The 17326-nt window shown below is 41.8% G+C and overlaps 1 protein-coding gene across 1 annotated transcript; it reads left to right on the top strand.

Annotated features, from left to right (window-relative positions):
- Positions 1-5388: 5388 nt before the first annotated feature.
- Positions 5389-16965, top strand: LOC110088830 (perilipin-3). The gene is made up of 7 exons (XM_078376809.1): positions 5389-5392; positions 5727-5812; positions 7026-7221; positions 9205-9287; positions 12987-13251; positions 13601-13797; positions 14931-16965. The coding sequence occupies exons 1-7, from the start codon at positions 5389-5391 to the stop codon at positions 15354-15356; spliced, it is 1257 nt and encodes a 418-aa protein (XP_078232935.1). The 3' UTR covers positions 15357-16965.
- Positions 16966-17326: the final 361 nt, after the last annotated feature.

Here is a 17326-nt window from a genome sequence, read left to right as displayed (position 1 = left end):
TGCTACTTTTAAGTGGCTTGCACCACCTGCAATGTTCTGGAAGGGCAGCAATGAAGGAACAAGAAAAGAGCAACAGCTATAAGGACATGTCACTGGAGAAAAAGGCCAATATCATCCACTCTATTGTATTCCTGATTACTGTGTACAGATGTGAAAGCTCAATAGTGAAGAAAGCCAAAAGAAAAAGAATTTATTTGTTTAAAATATGGTGCTGAAGGCACCCTGGACAGGCAGAAAGATGAGCAAGTGGGTTCTAGATCACATCAAGCCTGTACGTGTCTCTAGATGTAAAACATGAGAGTCTGTCATACTTGGGCATATCATGAGAAGACAAGACTTGCTGAAAAAACCAATAATGTTTGGAAAAGAAGGCAGCAGGAAAAGAGGAAGGCCAAATATGAGATGGAACGATTCCATAAAGGAAATCACAGTTTTGCATTTACAAGGGGTGGATAGGCCTGTTAAAAATAGGACGTTTGGGAGTTCGCTGTCTCGTTTTGGCTCAGCTGTAGAACCTCCACAGAGAGAATACAAAATAAAAGTCAGCCATGTCTGACAGACTACAACATATCCCCGAGACTGCAGTAGGCCTGCACTGTGGCATTCCAGAGGATTCTTGACTATGTCATCATTGGCCATGTCTTACTTATAGGCCACAAAACATCTGGAGGGCCAAAACTGAGTTACCTTGCCTTAGGTTCGTACATCTTCAGGAGAACATTCGCCAGTAAGGTACACAGAATAAATAGGTTTGTTGGTGCACAAAGATGATCCACAGAAACAGGAGGTTTCACAGGCAAGAGATTAAAATTTGCCACATCCTTAAATCTCCATATGTGAAAATGGAGTACGATCTTGTTTTATAAACTTCAGTGTTTTATCTATACATCTCAGTGGGCAAGTATAATAAAACAAAACAAAACTCAGCTGTACTGCTTGAATGATGGATTCAGAAATGAAGGAATATGTACTGATACCTCTCCATGGATGTAGCTCAGGTCTGCACTGTTGCTTGGTATACTGGTAGCTGTTGTAATGGTGGATATGAGGTGAATATTAAGCAACCCTCTCCCTTCGCTTTTGGAAATAGATGACTCACCCTCCTCTTCATTCTGGAACGATGTAATTAGGCAGGAGGCTCATGACCTTTATTAAAGTCCTGATGATAAAAGGAATTTTGAAATAATCAAATCTAGCCTGTCTCTCTTACAGAGAAGGAATAAGATATGTATTATTATCAAGGAGCATCAACCAAATTGAACTATTATTAGTGTGACATATGGGATGTGTGTGGAATCTATCAAAACCTTCTAAAAGCCCACACTGGTTTTAGGACAAAAGCTGCATTTAGAGAACAATTAGAGGGTATAATATCTTATTAGCAATATTTTTATTATGATTTTTAAAATGTGTGCACAAGCAAAAATTGATTCAAATCAGGGCTTGCTAGAGAATATTGTCCCCGTTTTGATTGCCAGAAATGTGACACAAGAGGAAATGTGAGCCTATGCAGAGTGCACTTCCCTCTCAACTGGCAAATTACAGCTCCCCTCTTTTGTCAGGGTTAGTGTAACCCCTATGAATTATTGGTTCAGCCCAAAGGGGTGGGACCAAGGAAGAGCAAGGCTTTGAGTAGAGCTTTGAATCTGAACAAGCAGGAGAACTTAAAAGACCAGAGCTGCTCTTGCCACTTAAGACTGTTAACATGAGCTAGGGTTTTGAAGACTCTGCATGTGGAGCTGATTCTTCTATGTTATGGATACCCAAACCAGTTGAAAAAGATATATTGGATTTTTGTCTGAATTTGTATTTAAAAGGACACTGGAGCTTTGCAATTTCTATATTGGTGGTGTTGCTGAGGCCTTGGATGCACAGACTGTAGCACTTTGTTGTTGTTATTGCTCACATTGTCTGTTATATAACTGAATAATTTTGTGCAATTGTGTTTGCAAGGTTCATCAATAGATATTTAACAAAACAAATAGCCCCACAGAACTTAAAAGTGTTACACAAGGAGCCCAGTTTTTCTATCACTGCTTACATTTAGCTCTTTTACAGTCTTTGTTGTTTTTATATATTGTGACAGCCTTGCAGAGTAGGCCACTATATTACTCCTTATATCATAGGATAATAGAAAAGTGAAGTTGGAAGGGGTTTAAAAGAGTATCAAGTCCAACCACCTGCTCAATGCAGGAATACAATCAAAGCATATTTGCCAGGTGATTATCTAAGTTTTTCTTGAATGCCTCCAGTGTTGGAGCACTCACCAACCCTTGAGGTAACTGGTTCCACTGTCACTGATAAAGTGATACTTACACAGGTAATAGTCAGAAGGACTGTTCATTGTGTTTATGACAGAGGGGGAAGTAAACACATAGTTTCCCTGGTCCAAATTGTTACTGGAAAACAAGTTCCCTTCTTGCGTTAAACATGTGAAGGGACTTCAGTGCAATGAAAAGGGCCCGGGAACATTCTGTCCACTGTCATAGATGGATGTCTGCAGCATGGGAAGCTTATGCATGCAGAGTTCCATCGGCTCTGGAAGCTGGATGATAAGCTTATAGAAGTCTACCTAGAAGTGAGCATCACTGAGTTCGGTGTGTGAATAGGATTGCAGCTATAGTGTCTTCTATAAGTATGTATGCATTTAGCTCATCTTACGATGCTCTGCTCAAAGTTCCATATTTATGAAGGCTACCAAGAGCAGAACCCTTCTGTTGCTGTCCCCCCCCCCCATTTTCTTTTTGGTGGCCTTCCTGGTGCAACCTTAATGTACTTGACCTCAATTTCAATTTTGTTAGGCAATTAGTTACATCTGTACCATGAAGGACTTAAGTCAGTGCAAACTGATTCTTCTTTCGTCATAATTAGTCCTCCTCCACCTTCACCATCACTTGATGGTGCCTGAGGAAAGTGCACCATTCTGCACCATTACATAGCTTCTCAGGATGTGACCTTCTAAACCCAAATTCTAGCTTCGAAATCTTCCAGCCCTGCCCTGGAAGGTGGTATATAAATAAATAGGGGGTGGGGCTTTCTGCTTTAAATGAGCATGTCCCGGGATAGCGTGCTGTTTGGCGCGCAAAATTCTCAAATTCTCTGATTCTGTCTCTGGCCTTAATATGGTAAATAGGAAAGCCAATTAGATTTGCATACACCTGGGAGGCAGGAAATTTCTAAGGGTTGGATCATACTTCCGCACTATTAAAGAGCAGACTGGGTAGATGGGGCTCGTCAGCCATGGAAGGCAGCCCATCTAGGAGAAGGAAAACTTCGATTTCAAACCTCCACTGCCTTGCGGCTATATCCACTGATGGAAAAGGCTTCAGGAGTTAACCTAGAGGCAAAATCTGGAGCTGGAGTCCCGAAGGCAGTTCGTGTCATTCTGCCAATTCCTGCAACGTTGCTGGAACCAGTTGTATTGGCTCTTGCCTTTCCATTGGGCCATTTCAGCAATGTGGAGAGGGGGGATCTGCTGCTTGGGTAACAGCCTATCCTCCTTACTTTACGCAGGCTTCATGCTCTGGAGAGGACACTCCTCGATTCAGGGCATGTTGTCGTGGTGTCTCGAGACTGAAGGATGCCTATGATGCTCTCTTTTTTAAAATTCAAGATTTTGGACTTTAAATTTTAACTCAAAGATTGTATGACAGAAGTAAAGTACGATTACTTCTTTACCTGTTGCTGAATCCAGTTGGATGAGCAATCATAATGAATCTAATTTACATGTCCAGCCTGATTGGTTGGCATTGCTTGTTACTTCAGTACTTATCAGAGTGAAGAAACAATGTCCGTGCCATCGTTTGCCATTCTGATGGCTTTCTTCACAAGTGTTTTACCAGTGGTGACACAGAATTATTTTATTGAAACCCATCCTCATATATTCTGGGGTTGAATTTTTGAAATATGACACTGGAAAGATCTTCCTGAGAGCTAACGTAGCCCTCTGCAAACAGAGAATACCCCAAATGTTAACTTAGTGAGTCATCATTTTGAAGGATGATTCTAATAGGATAATTCAATCATCCAAACTCTGTGCTGCCGGGCAGAAAGGTAATGAGATATTTTGCTATGTTGCGTCGGAGTAACTATCAAGAGCCACTGGTTGAAATTCTGTTCAATAAGTTAAGCTTTTTGTAAAGCTGAGGATGTCACAGACAGAAGAAGATATTCAGTAGAGAATTCCCACTTCTGGTTCTCAGCTCATCCAACATATGTGTAATCAGTATCATTATGTTACAAGCTGTGTGAGCCTAGAGATAGACTCGGGAACTCTTTAATTACCAGCAGTCTTCCCTGCTGGATGGCAACATGATTGACTCTTGTACAGGCATAATTTAGAGATCAGGATTTGAGCCACTGATTATTCTACTGCTAAGCTAAAATTTATCAGAAGACATTTTCTTAATGGAAAAAAACCACTCCCTCCCCCCAATCACTAGAAAAATACCACGTTACAGAATTTTCTCATAATACTGTATTCTCCTTTTTCTTTTCCAACTTCATTTAACTTCACTAAATCCAGAGTCTGGGTGGAAGACACAAAACGGTAGCCCGGTTGCCAGGATCACTCTGAGATTGTGGATGCTGCCAGTTCTAATGACAGGAAAAGAAGAAAACAAGTTGTGTAGGGAATGGGATAAAAGAATATTTCCTTCTGCCCTTTCTAACAATGAGTCTCCTCTACGAGAAGAGATTAGAGAATATCCCCTTCCCTGGGAAAAATTAAATGAAATCCATATATAATTTTTGTGCTGACAGATAGGGTTGAGAAATCATTCACACGCAGCACAAATCCCTAACCTCTTCAATTAAAAGTCGTAAGTGTGTCCTTACAAAATATTTTTGAACAAAATCCTCCTCTGGACATTTTTTGGACAAAAAACATTTTAGGGGATATTTTTCTATCGCAAACAAAATTCCAGTGCAAACCAAGGAGGTAAAATGTCACAAAACAAAAAGCAGGGATAGGGCATTAAAAGATGTCTGCTCCCCTCTGCTGGTTTTCTTTGAAAAATGCACGGAACTGTTTTAATCCTGATACATTATATTGGCTTGGAAAGGAGACCTGGGATTCTAATCTCAAAATACAGACATTCCAAATTTTGCCAAAAACAAAACCCACCCGACCCCACAGACACAGAGAGCGGTATTTGAATACCCTGGGGTGGGGGGGAGTGTTCCTTGCTTAATTGTGTTGTAACATGCCTAGAGAGTGTTGTAGCACTAAGGGGGTCAAAATAAATAAATAAATAAATAAATAAATAAATAAATAAATAAATAAATAAATAAATAAATAAATAAATAAATAAATAAAAATTGTTTATTTATATATTGGCCCCAGAACATATTTTTCAAGAAGAAAATTATATGGGCGCCTAGAGCAATATGGGTGGGTTAGTTTTCACTAGAGTCTTTTTAAAAAAAACACACACAACACTTTACATTAGGTGTAGCAAAACTTATTAGCAAGTGGGCCATACCTGGGGATTTAATTTTAAAAATAAATCATTTAATTTAATTATTTCATTTTATTTTGCCACAACTGCAGGTTTGTGTGCACAGAGTGAAAACTAAAAATGGCAAGTGACTGAAATTCAAGGTGTTTTGTGGTTGACTTTGATTTGGAGCTGGGTCTCCTATCTTTTGCTGGTGCAGGCAATTCCCAGTGGCTGAAGTTAATTTATTACCGTCTTCTGACATAATCTCTTTCTTTCCATATCCAGTGACCAGTGACCCTATCATGCCTTCTACGAAGCCAGAATCACGTATGATGTCTTCAGACACCTCTGATGAAAGCTTTGAAGAAGAGGTAGTCCATATGGTGAAGCTTGTTTTCATACTAACTTTCTGCCAGTGGAATAATGCACTATGGTTTTCTTCCATTTTGTAAGGCCGACTTTAAAATTTCCCATGAAGGCCCAGGAAAACATAGAAATGGGAACTGCTACTTTTTTGGACTACAGCTCCCAAAATCCACTGGCTTGCATCACCAGCAATTATACATGCTAGGAAAATTCTGTGAGTTGTAGTCCAGAAAAGTAACTTTTCCAAGCACCATTGAATTCAGTGCCATTTACTTCTTAATAGTATGTATTCCCTCTGGGAAATTGCCCCAGAGACCACAACTGCAATACAAGGATATATGCAAGCAGGATCTGAAGGCCTTAGGAATAGACCTCAACGGATGGGAAAACTTGACATCTGAGCGTTCAACCTGGAGGCAGGCGGTGCATGACAACCTCTCCCAATTTGAAGAGACCCTTGTCCAGCAGGCCGAGGCAAAGAGGCAGTCCCGAAACCAGCCAAATCAGGGAGCTGGACAGGGGACAGATTGTATTTGTCTTCAGTGTGGAAGGGACTGTCACTGTCAGCCACTCTAGACACTGTTCCAAGTCCTCTATACAGAGCACGTTACCATAGTCTCTCGAGACTGAAGGATGCCTAAACAAAACAAAGTATGTATAGGGTTGCACTGCAAATCCCTGATAAAAAGTCCCATATATGTAAGCAAACCTTGAGTTTGAAATATCATATCATTTTACCTTTCTCCCAGCTTTTCAGAGAAGCTTTTAATAATTGTAATAATTGTGTGTTTTTTGAAGCTTTAAATGTTTTTAATCATTTAATCTATTTTAATTATTATTATGGTTTAATACCTTTTTAACACATTATTTATTGTGCTTTTAATTCTAGTTGTCTTAATGTTGTGAGTTGCCTTGAGTCCTACCATCCGGAGAAAGGCAGACTATAAATGAGAATAAATAAATATAAACAAAGAATCAATCAAACAAACAAACATAATAAAATACATTAAGTAGCTGCAAACTGATTGCAACGTATGGTAATTTTTGCCAGGGTTCCTTGGGTGTAAAGAACTCAGATGTTGCCTAAACTTACTGATGCTGTCAAAGTACCTGGCTTGTTTAGAGCATGGATACAGCCTGGCTTCTATGCCACTTGTTGAAACTGAACCTTTTGCCAGATAGAATAACTGACACAATTTTCTTGGTTTCCTGTGTTAGAATATCTTGAAAAAGGTTGGTAGTCTCCCTTTGGTGTGCTCTGTTTGCGACCTGGTTTCCTCAAACTACACCTCCATCAAAAGGAAAAATTCCTGCCTTCAAACGGTGTGTGATGGGGCAGAGAAAAGTGTGAAGAGTCTCACTGAAGTGGCCGTGAGCAAGGCGCAGCCCATTTTGACTACACTCGAACCTCAGCGTGAGTAAGAATAAAATCCAAGATGGCTCTGTTGGTATACATAATAAATAGACTGTGCCGAAAAATCAGCCTACCTTTTGCCCTCACATTTTCTCTGGGGCGCTTTTCAGAACTTTTTCAGGCAGACTGCCCTGGATCCCGGGGCTGCTTTGCTCCACAATTTAGAAGCCAAAATCAAGAATCGATTGGCTGGATTTGATCGCATCCTGCTTGGAACTTCAAGCAAGGCCACCACAATAATACCTGGTGGTCTTCAAGTTCTCCTACTGAGATACAAGACATTGTTATATTAAAAAAAACCCAAACAAATCTATTAAAAAACAACTTGAAAGTCAAAGCTTCAGACTAGAGGTAAGAAACATGAGCTCCTCTGGATGTTGTTAGACTCCAGTTCCCATTATTCTTTGCCATTCCCTATGCTGAAAAAGGGAGATGTAGTCCAACAAGGTCTGGAAGGCGTCACCTTCCCCACTGCTGCCTTAGACAGAGCCACTGAATGCCAGCATCTCTAGAATTTAACTGAAAAATGCACCACAGAAAGTACAAAAGAAACCACATGTATAAAGCAGAAAGATTCTGGTACCGGTGGAATCTCTCCATGTGATGGGGGATTCTGAACAATTTGGGTCCCTGATTGTATGGAGAGGAAGACTGTTGCCTCTTCAACATAGGAAGACAGGGTCAGGAAGGGATAAAAGTCTCTCCCCGCAAACATTTTTTTTAATTAGCCTTCTCCTGAATGCCCAGAAGAAAGCTTATGTGAGAAACCTACCACTGTGGCAAAGGTAAAGGTAAAGGTTCCCCTTGACAATTTTTGTCCAGTCGTGTTCGACTCTAGGGGGCGGTGCTCATCCCTGTTTCCAAGCCATTGAGCCAGCGTTTTGTCCAAAGACAATCTTCCGTGGTCACATGGCCAGTGCGACTTAGACACAGAACGCTGTTACCTTCCCACCGAAGTGGTCCCTATTTATCTACCTGCATTTGCATGCTTTTGAACCGCTAGGTTGGCGGGAGCTGGGACAAGCGACGGGCGCTCACTCCGTTGCGTGGATTCGATCTTACGAGTGCTTGGTCTTCTGACCCTGCAGCACAGGCTTCTGCGGTTTAGCCCACAGCGCCACCACGTCCCTGCACTGTGGTAGAGGAGATTAAATTGATGGCAGCCAGTAGAACATCCTGACATGTAAACTGCTATTCTTCCCACCTGACACTAGCAAAATGAGGAGGCAAGGATGGGTATAGTAAGACCTCAAGATTAAGGGAGTAGCTGTGAAAGCCGTGGAACATTTAACAGATGCTGTTTCATTTTTCTAGTTATTTATCTGTTCTCACATCTACAACCTGGAGTGGGAATTTCATACGAGTGTTACCTCAGACATATCTTGAGACCAGAGTGGATATGAAGGCTAATCCAAATTCCCCATAATTATTACATTCTTTCTTTCACATAATTTCCACAGAGATAAATGCCCAAGCAATTATACTTTCAGATAAAGCTTGTGTTTACCTTCTCATCACAAAAACAAAGCTTACTAGATTGCAATATGCCAAGCAGAGTGAAAGCACATGCTTTGAAAATCCAACATCTTTCACAACTTAAGGAAATACTGCTTCTAATGAGATGCTAACTGTATGAACTAGTTTGACCTTCTAAGTTTTTGTGAGTTTGTTTGGCCTCCTTGAAAAAACAGTTTTATGAATTTTAGCCAATTAATTACTTTAATAAAGCTGCATACCTTGACATGACGAGGAAGGGGAGATGTGCTGTTCTGGGGCCAGACCTTGTAGCCCTTGGGTCTTTTTACTTGTAGCCCCCAAGAATTAGGAGCCATCTAAAAAGTAATGTTGTCTAATGCTACAAGGACTTTGCAACCATCCCAAAGCTTTCTTGTGTCTTAATACAGTGTTTTCTGGTACCATTAGTAAACAAGTCAATGGGACAGAAAGTGACTCCAGACAAAAACTTTTGTTGTCTCCCATTAGTTGCCACAGCAAACAAGTATGCCTGTCGGGGCCTGGATAAAGTAGAAGCCAAGCTGCCTATCCTGCAACAGACGGCTGAGCAGGTACCTAGTCTCTTATCTTCCAGAGGTTTCTCAACAGGGGTGGAAAGAACATCTGTTAACTTCCTTATTGTCACTGATTTAGGCAAATCTTGACAGGATGAGAAATCTCAAAGGGGAAATTAGAAGGCCTAAGAATCCTCACTTCTAGCTCAGAGAAAAACAAACAGTTCTTCCTTCCTCACCTGGTCTCTCTAATTTGGATCAAATATCTCTAGTATCCTTTCTCTTTGAAGGGCAAAGTATACATACATAGCAGACTGGCTGATGGTTAAAAAAGATGGACACAACCCATCTAGTGCTTCAAATGTTTAACTAAAGCAGCACACATCTGCGTTCTAGGCAATTTGTGCAAATAATTTATGATGTTGCAAACCATTACTCTCCCAAGAGGAGAGAGATTTCGGGCATCCAGTTTCTTGGCTTTGCTTAGCTTGAGCGAACACAAAATAGCTTTAACTCTAGTCTTAAACTGACAGTTCCCCTCCCCCCCAATCATTGATTACTTTTTTTTACATATCCCTGCTTTGTTATTATTTATTTATTTATTTATTTATTTATTTATTTATCTATCTATCTATCTATCTATCTATCTATCTATCTATCTATCTATCTATCTATCTGTCTGTCTGTTTGTTTGTTTGTTTGTTTATACCCCGCCCATCTAGACCGAAGTCTACTGTGGGCGGCTAACAACAATCCAATTAATAATAAAATAAAATAAACCAACAACATTAATACAATTGAAGTTGGCAATAAGTAAATTAGGTATTGACAGGAGAGAAGGCTTGCCTAAAGAGCCAGGTCTTGAGGTTGCTCTTAAAAGCACTTGGTGAGGGAGCCAGACAAATCTCTGTGGGCAGATTGTTCCAAAGGCAGAGGGCCATTGCCGAGAAGGCCCAGTGTCTTGTTCTTTCTCTCCGGGCCTCCCTCGGCGTTAGGCCCCTCAGCCGCCCATCCTGGTTAAAGTGAATGATTCGGGTAGATCTAGGTGGGAGAAGGCGTTCCACTAGATATTGTAGCCCTCAATTGTTTAGGGCTTATATGTCATCATTAATACTTTGAAATCAATGCGGAAATGAACGGGCAGCCATTAGAGAGCAGCCAGAGTGGGGGAAACATGCTGATATTTTCTCACCCCAGTGAGAAGTCTGCCCGCCATGTTCTGCACCATTTGAAGCTTCCGCATCAATCTCAAAGGTAGCCCCACATAGAGCGCATTACAGCAGTATAATCTTGAGACTATAAGCGCATGGACCAAAGTGGTGAGCGCCCAACATCAAGATAGGAACACAGCTGGGCAATCCACCAAAGATGGAAGTAGGTGGTGCTGACCACTGATGCTATCTGAGTTTCCATGGTAAGCGCTAGATCCAAATGGACCCCAAGCTGTGAACCTCACTCTTTGTGGTGAGAGCCATCCCCCCAAAAGAGAGGGAGTTTCCCAAGCCACCAATGGTGGGGCCACCCACCCTCAGGACCTCCTTCATGTCCGGGTTCAGCCTCAGACCATTCGCCGGCATCCACTGCAATACAGTCTCCAGACAGCACTGAAGGGACGAAACGGCATCCACTGTTGTTGGGAAAAAGGAGATGTAGAGTTGGATGTCATCAGTGTATGACACTTCGTGATGACACGAACCCCGCACCCCCTGATGACCCCACCCAGCGGCTTCATGCAGATATTAAACAGCATTGGGGAGATAATTGACCCCTGTGGAACCCCACAGTTGAGACTCCACGGGGCCGAGACACTCTCCCCAAGCTGTACTCTCTGAGAGACGGTCCTCCAAGAAGGAACGGAGCCAGGCAAGCGCCAGGCCACCAATTCTCAGCTCGGAGAGCCTCCCCAGGAGGATACAGTGATCGTATTGAAGGCGGCTGAGATATCGAGAAGGACCAACAGAGACATTTTGCCCCTCTCGGCCTCCCTCAGCAGGTCATCAAACAGGGCGACCAGTGCTGTCTCCGTGCCATGGCATGGCGTGAAGCCTGACTGAAATGGATCCAGGGCATTGGTTTCATCCAAAAGGGCCTGGAGCTGATCGGCCACCACCCTCACCACTTTGCTAAGGAAAGAAATATTGGCAACAGGCTTATAATAGCCAGAAATATTGGCAACAGGCCTATAATAGCCAGTGTCAACTTGGCCATACATGGCCTCCTTTTCCTAAAGTTTCAGACAGGCCATGAAACCTTATCTATCCATATAGCTACGGTGTATGTATTTTAGAGTCTGAAAAAGTAACTTTTTCCAAACTTTGCATAAATTAAGTTTAAAGGCCCATTTTCAAATCTGAAATCTTTAAATTAGACAACTCACTTTTGCATACCAGTCAGTGACTATGATAGGTCAGTGGTTCCCAACCTTGGGTAACCCAGGTGTTCTTGAACTGTAATACCCAGAAACCTTCACCACCAGCTGCACCAGCCAGAGTCTCTGGGAACTGTAGTCCAAGAACACCTGGGTTGGAAACAACTGTGATATGTGATACAACTTATATCATTGAGATCTCCACCCTTCCACCCTTTTTTCCCCTTATTAACAATATTTTATGCAGCCCATTCACAATAAGTTCTCAGGACAGCCTACACAAATTTGAAAAAAAAAACATAAAAGACAAGAAAACCTAGAGAAAAGCTAGTTATAGGAAGGTTAAAAGCTAAGGCCTGAACTTTGAATAATTTTGTAGAGGACGGTTTTGTGTGTGCGTGCGTGCATGAATGTGTACCCACATATGTGAGTATGACAGTGTTCGCACGCAAGCACAGCTGTTCTCATTCCTGTATGCCAAGCTATAGCTACCAATCTTCTACATAACTGTTAAAGATTCTGTGAGACAGTTCAATCAGCCCAATCTCTACTGGTACAGAAAATAGGAAAATGCACCTGTGTGATGAACAGCCAAACAACAACAACCGTAAACTCTCTTATATGGGGTGTAGCATTCTCCTTTTATTACATCTATGGTTCTTGTTGTATTATGTAATGGTTTATGAATATTCATGTTGCTGAGGGGCGGAGTCAAGAGAGATGCTATAAGAGGCGGGGTCAGAGAGTCAGAGGAAGAGATTAAGTGAGATTGAGTCAGAGTAAGAATCAGATAGAGTAATAGAGTGTGGAGTTTGGGAATTCTGAGAGGTGATTAGATCAATTTAAGTTACCGTAATCAATAAACAATTGTTCTGTTTAAAAGACCTTGGAGTGTGGACCTGAATCTTTCTGAAGTACAGTGGGGTCTTGACTTGAGAACTTAATCCGTATTGGAAGGCGGTTCTCAAGTCACAAAGTCTGTAAGTCAAGTCTCCATTGACTTACAGTGCATTGAAAACTGATTAATCCCGTAACAGGCCGTTTTTGTTCCATTTTGGGTTTTTTCTGGTCTGTAAGTCAGATCTCAGTCTGCAAGTTAAACCTAAATTTTGCGGCCAGAGAAGTCTGTAACTCAAAAAGTCTGTAAGTCAAGCCGTCTGTAAGTCAAGGGTCCACTGTAATGGTGATTTAGAGATCACCTGGTGGCAGCAAGTGTAAAGGAAGAGAGTGTTTGTTTTGTTTTCCTGTGCTCTGAGGCTTGAAGGTCAAGCAAGGGGCACGAGGGTGGACATCACATGGGGATGAGTAAAAAGGCGAGGGGATGTGTCTCCCAGGAGGATAGAGATTTCTGCTAGAGTCCAAACAAACCTGTCCTTTGCCTCCCACAGGTTGTCTCAGACACAAAAGAGCTGATGTCTTCTAAAGTGTCAGGTGCCAAGGACGCCTTGACCCGCAGATTGTCAAGCATGGTCTGCGTGACCAAAGATGCCGTGCAGGGAAGTATGAAGACCACAAAATCCATGGTGACCGGCAGTATGAGCATGATGATGGGAACCAAAGTGGGGCAGATGGCCAAGGACAGCGTGGAAGCAATGCTGGGCAAGTCTCACGCCTTTGTGACTCACTGTCTCCTCGCTGCTCAGGAAGATACGAGTAAGAACTTAAGAGATGGTTTATCCCACATATGCGGGCCAATTTATACATTATAATTAGCCTGAAATTTAAAAGTGAAAGTCGTTATTCTTTTTCTAGCAAAGTAGGGTTACAGACATCCTCTTTTTAATTGTTACTGATTGGTATTTGTTTTGTGAATTATAAGAGGCTATATTGCTTGTTTTTTCAGTGCTAAAGAAATCTAAAATACCCAATGGGAAAAGGAAGTAGCTTTGGGCCAGGTTTTGAATATTCCACTTTCATATAAGGAGACTCAGACATGCTTTCAGCTCCTGTTTTATGCTTTCACTGTCCCTCCCAATAGTGTTATGGTTTTTTATTTCTCCAGTTCAAAGTCAAACATGTTGTGAAGCCAGCATGAGGGATATCGGGCAACAACTGCAGACACTGATAGCCCGTGAAGGTTACCTGGCCTGTTTGATCTCCCTTTTGAACAAATTCCATCGATACACTTCCAAACAATCTCGGCACTATATGAAGCACGCAAAGCAGAATCTCGAAAGATTCCTTGTGAAACAGTATCTGGTAAGGGCACATTTTCTCTCTTTTTTTCTGTTGCAGAGTTCTGAATTTCTAATAAAATTCCTTTTGCCACAGAGGAGAAGCACAGAGACTCACAGAGGAGAATCGCCACAAGCTCCTGAGATAATCCACTCCTTTCTCACTAACTGGCACTTACAGTCTCAATAACTCATTCTGAGACATTTGTAGGAGAAAGAATAAAAATGTTTCATTGCTTACAGCTGTGAATAAATCAACAGCAGAGGAACAAATGACTTCAACAGACTAAAAAGAGGAACACTCAGCAGAAATGTGTGGGGGGGGGGGTCTCTTAATTCAGAAAGGGCAAGGAATGTTTGGTTAGTGCTGGATAGACTGAGTCACCCCAGCTCAGAAATATCCCTCCCAGCCACACAAACCACAGATAGCTTGCAAGGTTGTAAAAACTCCACACTTTCTGCACTCTACTTTGCTGTGGATTGGAAGGAGTGATGAGCCAAGCTTACCGGCTTCTGTCCTGATTTCAGCCTTTTATGTTTGCATCCATCAGCGCCACCACCTTCAATTTCTGCTGGTGGCTACTTCTCCTCATTGTCCCTGCCACCTGTCCACTCTTTCTGCTGAAACATCACCTTCATGTAGTGAGCAGAAAGTGTGGAGTTTAAGCAAATTCAGCAGAACTAGTATATATACATTTATGTATGTATGTGTGTGTGTGTGTGTGTGTGTGTGTGTGTGTGTGTATGTATATATGTGTGTGTGTGTGTGTGTGTGTGTATGTATGTATGTATGTATGTATGTATGTATGTATGTATGTATGTATGTATGTATGTATGTATGTATGTATGTATGTATGTAACGTTTTGTCTTTAGAGGTCATATATGAATATGAATATGATTAAATGGGATGGTGGGATTCCCACAGGCTTATTCCTGGTGTAGAGAATAGTAAATTGTTAGACAAAGGGACCAATGATCCAACTAAGCTCAACACAGCTTTCTTTGCGGGCTTGGAAAAATTACTGTTTTGGAATACAACTCCTAAAATCCCCATCTGATGCAGGGTTTTGGGATTCGTAGTCCCCAAAAGTAGAATTTTCTATTTATGTTTTCTGTCTCTCAGGTTATATTCCCCCAATGTAACATTTGCATTTCAGGAATGGAAGGCTTGGCTGATAGCTTTGTACTACACAGTTACACTCCCCCTGAGGACAGTCTACCTCATCATCCTGTTTACCATGGACGAACTGCTTTCCAGGTTTTATGATAATGTCCCCCAAGCCTCTTACATCCTAGAAGAACTCCAGATGGCCCTCTCCACTCTTGATTGTCTTCAGGATCTCTGCTGGAGAATCTTTACCCGAGTTTGGGAGAAAATGTTGGAGGAGGAAAACTTGAGTGCGCTCTTGAACTATGTAGCACAAGCCCTCCCATTCTGTTTCTTTGCAAATTACTGCAAATGCAGAACCTCCACCAACTGCACCATCAGGGCATTAAAGGTCATGCAAAAGATGCAGACATCCAGAGACAGCCTTCTTAGGCTGGAGGAACCGAGAATCAGCTTGCAAACAGCAGCCACTTAAGCCCATGGGTCTTCTCCACCTCGAAAAGATAGAGAAGTTTATGATATGAGTGTGTGGACATTTTAAGGGACCTGGCTCTTAGAGTGAATCGTTGGGCAACAACAATCTTGCAGTAAATTAATGAACTGCATTCTCTGCTTGTCTTTCTTTCATTCCTCTCAGGTTTCTATTGGTTTTTATTGCACAGAAAAAGTATGAGAAAATAGCTTAAGTCTCAGTATTCTACCACTTTTCACAGTGACTAGCACTTTATATGTTAAAATATCACCTTGGAGCATTTTAAGTGAAAAAGAAAAGGTACCTTTTCTTACAGTTGTTGTCTATAGTTACAGTCAGAAGGACAGACAAAAAAAATGAGGAGTCAGAATCTTTGCCATGTGAGAGAGATATCCTCGATGCCTGTTACACGCTCAGAGGTGGGGGGGGAGAGAAAGAGAAAAGCCAAAGAAGTGAAGCAAACAGTCAGGAAGGGGGAGGGGCAATCCTGAGGAGGGAAAAAGAACTTTACCAATGTATTAGTGGGAAAAGAAAGAATCCCTTCAGGTCCTAGAAACCTCCCTCTCACTGATACCCAGTGCTTCTCTGCTTTGAGAAACTAGGGGAGCTAATTTATTTAATTATTTTATTTTATTAGATTTATACCCTGCTCATCTAGACCAAATGTCTATTCTGGGCAGCAACTCAGGGTTAAAAAAACACATTCATAGGAATGTGTACCTCCTATTCTTAGGACGTTATCCCACCTGAGACACATTTGTTGTATACGGTATATTTCAGCAATCTGACATTCAAAGAAAGCCAGTGTTTTCATTCTAGCAATAAGTAATGTTTCTGCCTTCAACATGTTTTTTACAATCAGATATCTTTCACCACTTGGAGTAACACCATTCCCAGATATGAGATCAGTGTCTTGTCTTGTTTTGCCCTTTATAGTGGCTATCAGAGGGCAAAGAAGATCATCATAAAATGCAGGAGCATTTCCACAGCCAGCATGAACAACGGACACTGTGGGGCTTATCTTCTCTTGGAGATTCATGACCTGGCAATGTTTACACTGATTTCAGTTGCTTGCGTATTTGTGTGTTTAATTACGGATCACTGACAAGTAAGCAGAGAACCTACAACCCATTAGATATGTGGTATATTTGCTGTCAGAATTCAGTGAGATAAAGACTGCATATAGGATGTTTTAAGCAATTTGCCATTTCTCTCTCTCACCTACCTTACCTGTTGTGGCAGGAAAAGGAAATATGTCCCTTAGAATTACAGTAGCAACCCCCCTTTTTTAAAGAGAGCCCCCAAATCTGGGGGTGGGCCCATATAATGTCATAGAAATGGGGCAGGGACATATTGAGGGAGGTGCTAGAGCTGCTCCTGGGCCAATTGATTGAAGAAACAGGGATGAGAGTTATTTGAGTAAATGGATGCCAAATTCATGTAAAACTGAGTGAATGAGGTGATTTGGCTACCCAGATATAGCTGCAAATAAATATCTTTTGGTTGCCGGGCAAGTAGAAAATTGCAGACAGGAGCTGCAGTGGTTGGCACCATTCCTTCTGGGTTTAATACACCATGCCACCTTACCAATGCCACATGACACATGAGAAAATTTCCCTGGCTCTGTGCTGCTGGGACTTGCAGAAGACTCATCACCCTCTCACTCTAAATTCGTTATCCACATCCTGAATCTCTTCTTCCAAAGCTTGTGATGCAAGAAGGCTCATGCTGGTGCTCCACTTGCTACATTGCTGCAGTTAGCAGGATGGGCGCCTCTGCATGCATCGCCCAGGTTTCTGCCAAGTCTTTTCTCCTGGCTTCTTCTGTTTTGCTGTGCCAACACTGCACAATCACAACAAACCTACAAAACAGCCAAGCCTTCCAAAACAGACCTTCTCACTCAGCCGGGGAGCTGTGGTGCCAACTGGGAATGGACAGTTCAGGCTTTAAAGACACCAGATACAAAAATCAAA

Source organism: Pogona vitticeps, chromosome 5 (genome assembly GCF_051106095.1).
Source record: "Pogona vitticeps strain Pit_001003342236 chromosome 5, PviZW2.1, whole genome shotgun sequence".
NCBI lineage: Eukaryota > Metazoa > Chordata > Lepidosauria > Squamata > Agamidae > Pogona > Pogona vitticeps.
Note: the sequence above shows the minus strand (reverse complement) of the source record. Positions and strands in the feature narration are given on the sequence as shown.

Coding starts and splice junctions, on each gene's coding strand:
- LOC110088830 (XM_078376809.1), top strand. Junction 7,222..9,204: donor GACTACACTCGAACCTCAGC/GTGAGTAAGAAT, acceptor GTCTCCCATTAG/TTGCCACAGCAAACAAGTAT. Junction 9,288..12,986: donor TGCAACAGACGGCTGAGCAG/GTACCTAGTCTC, acceptor TGCCTCCCACAG/GTTGTCTCAGACACAAAAGA.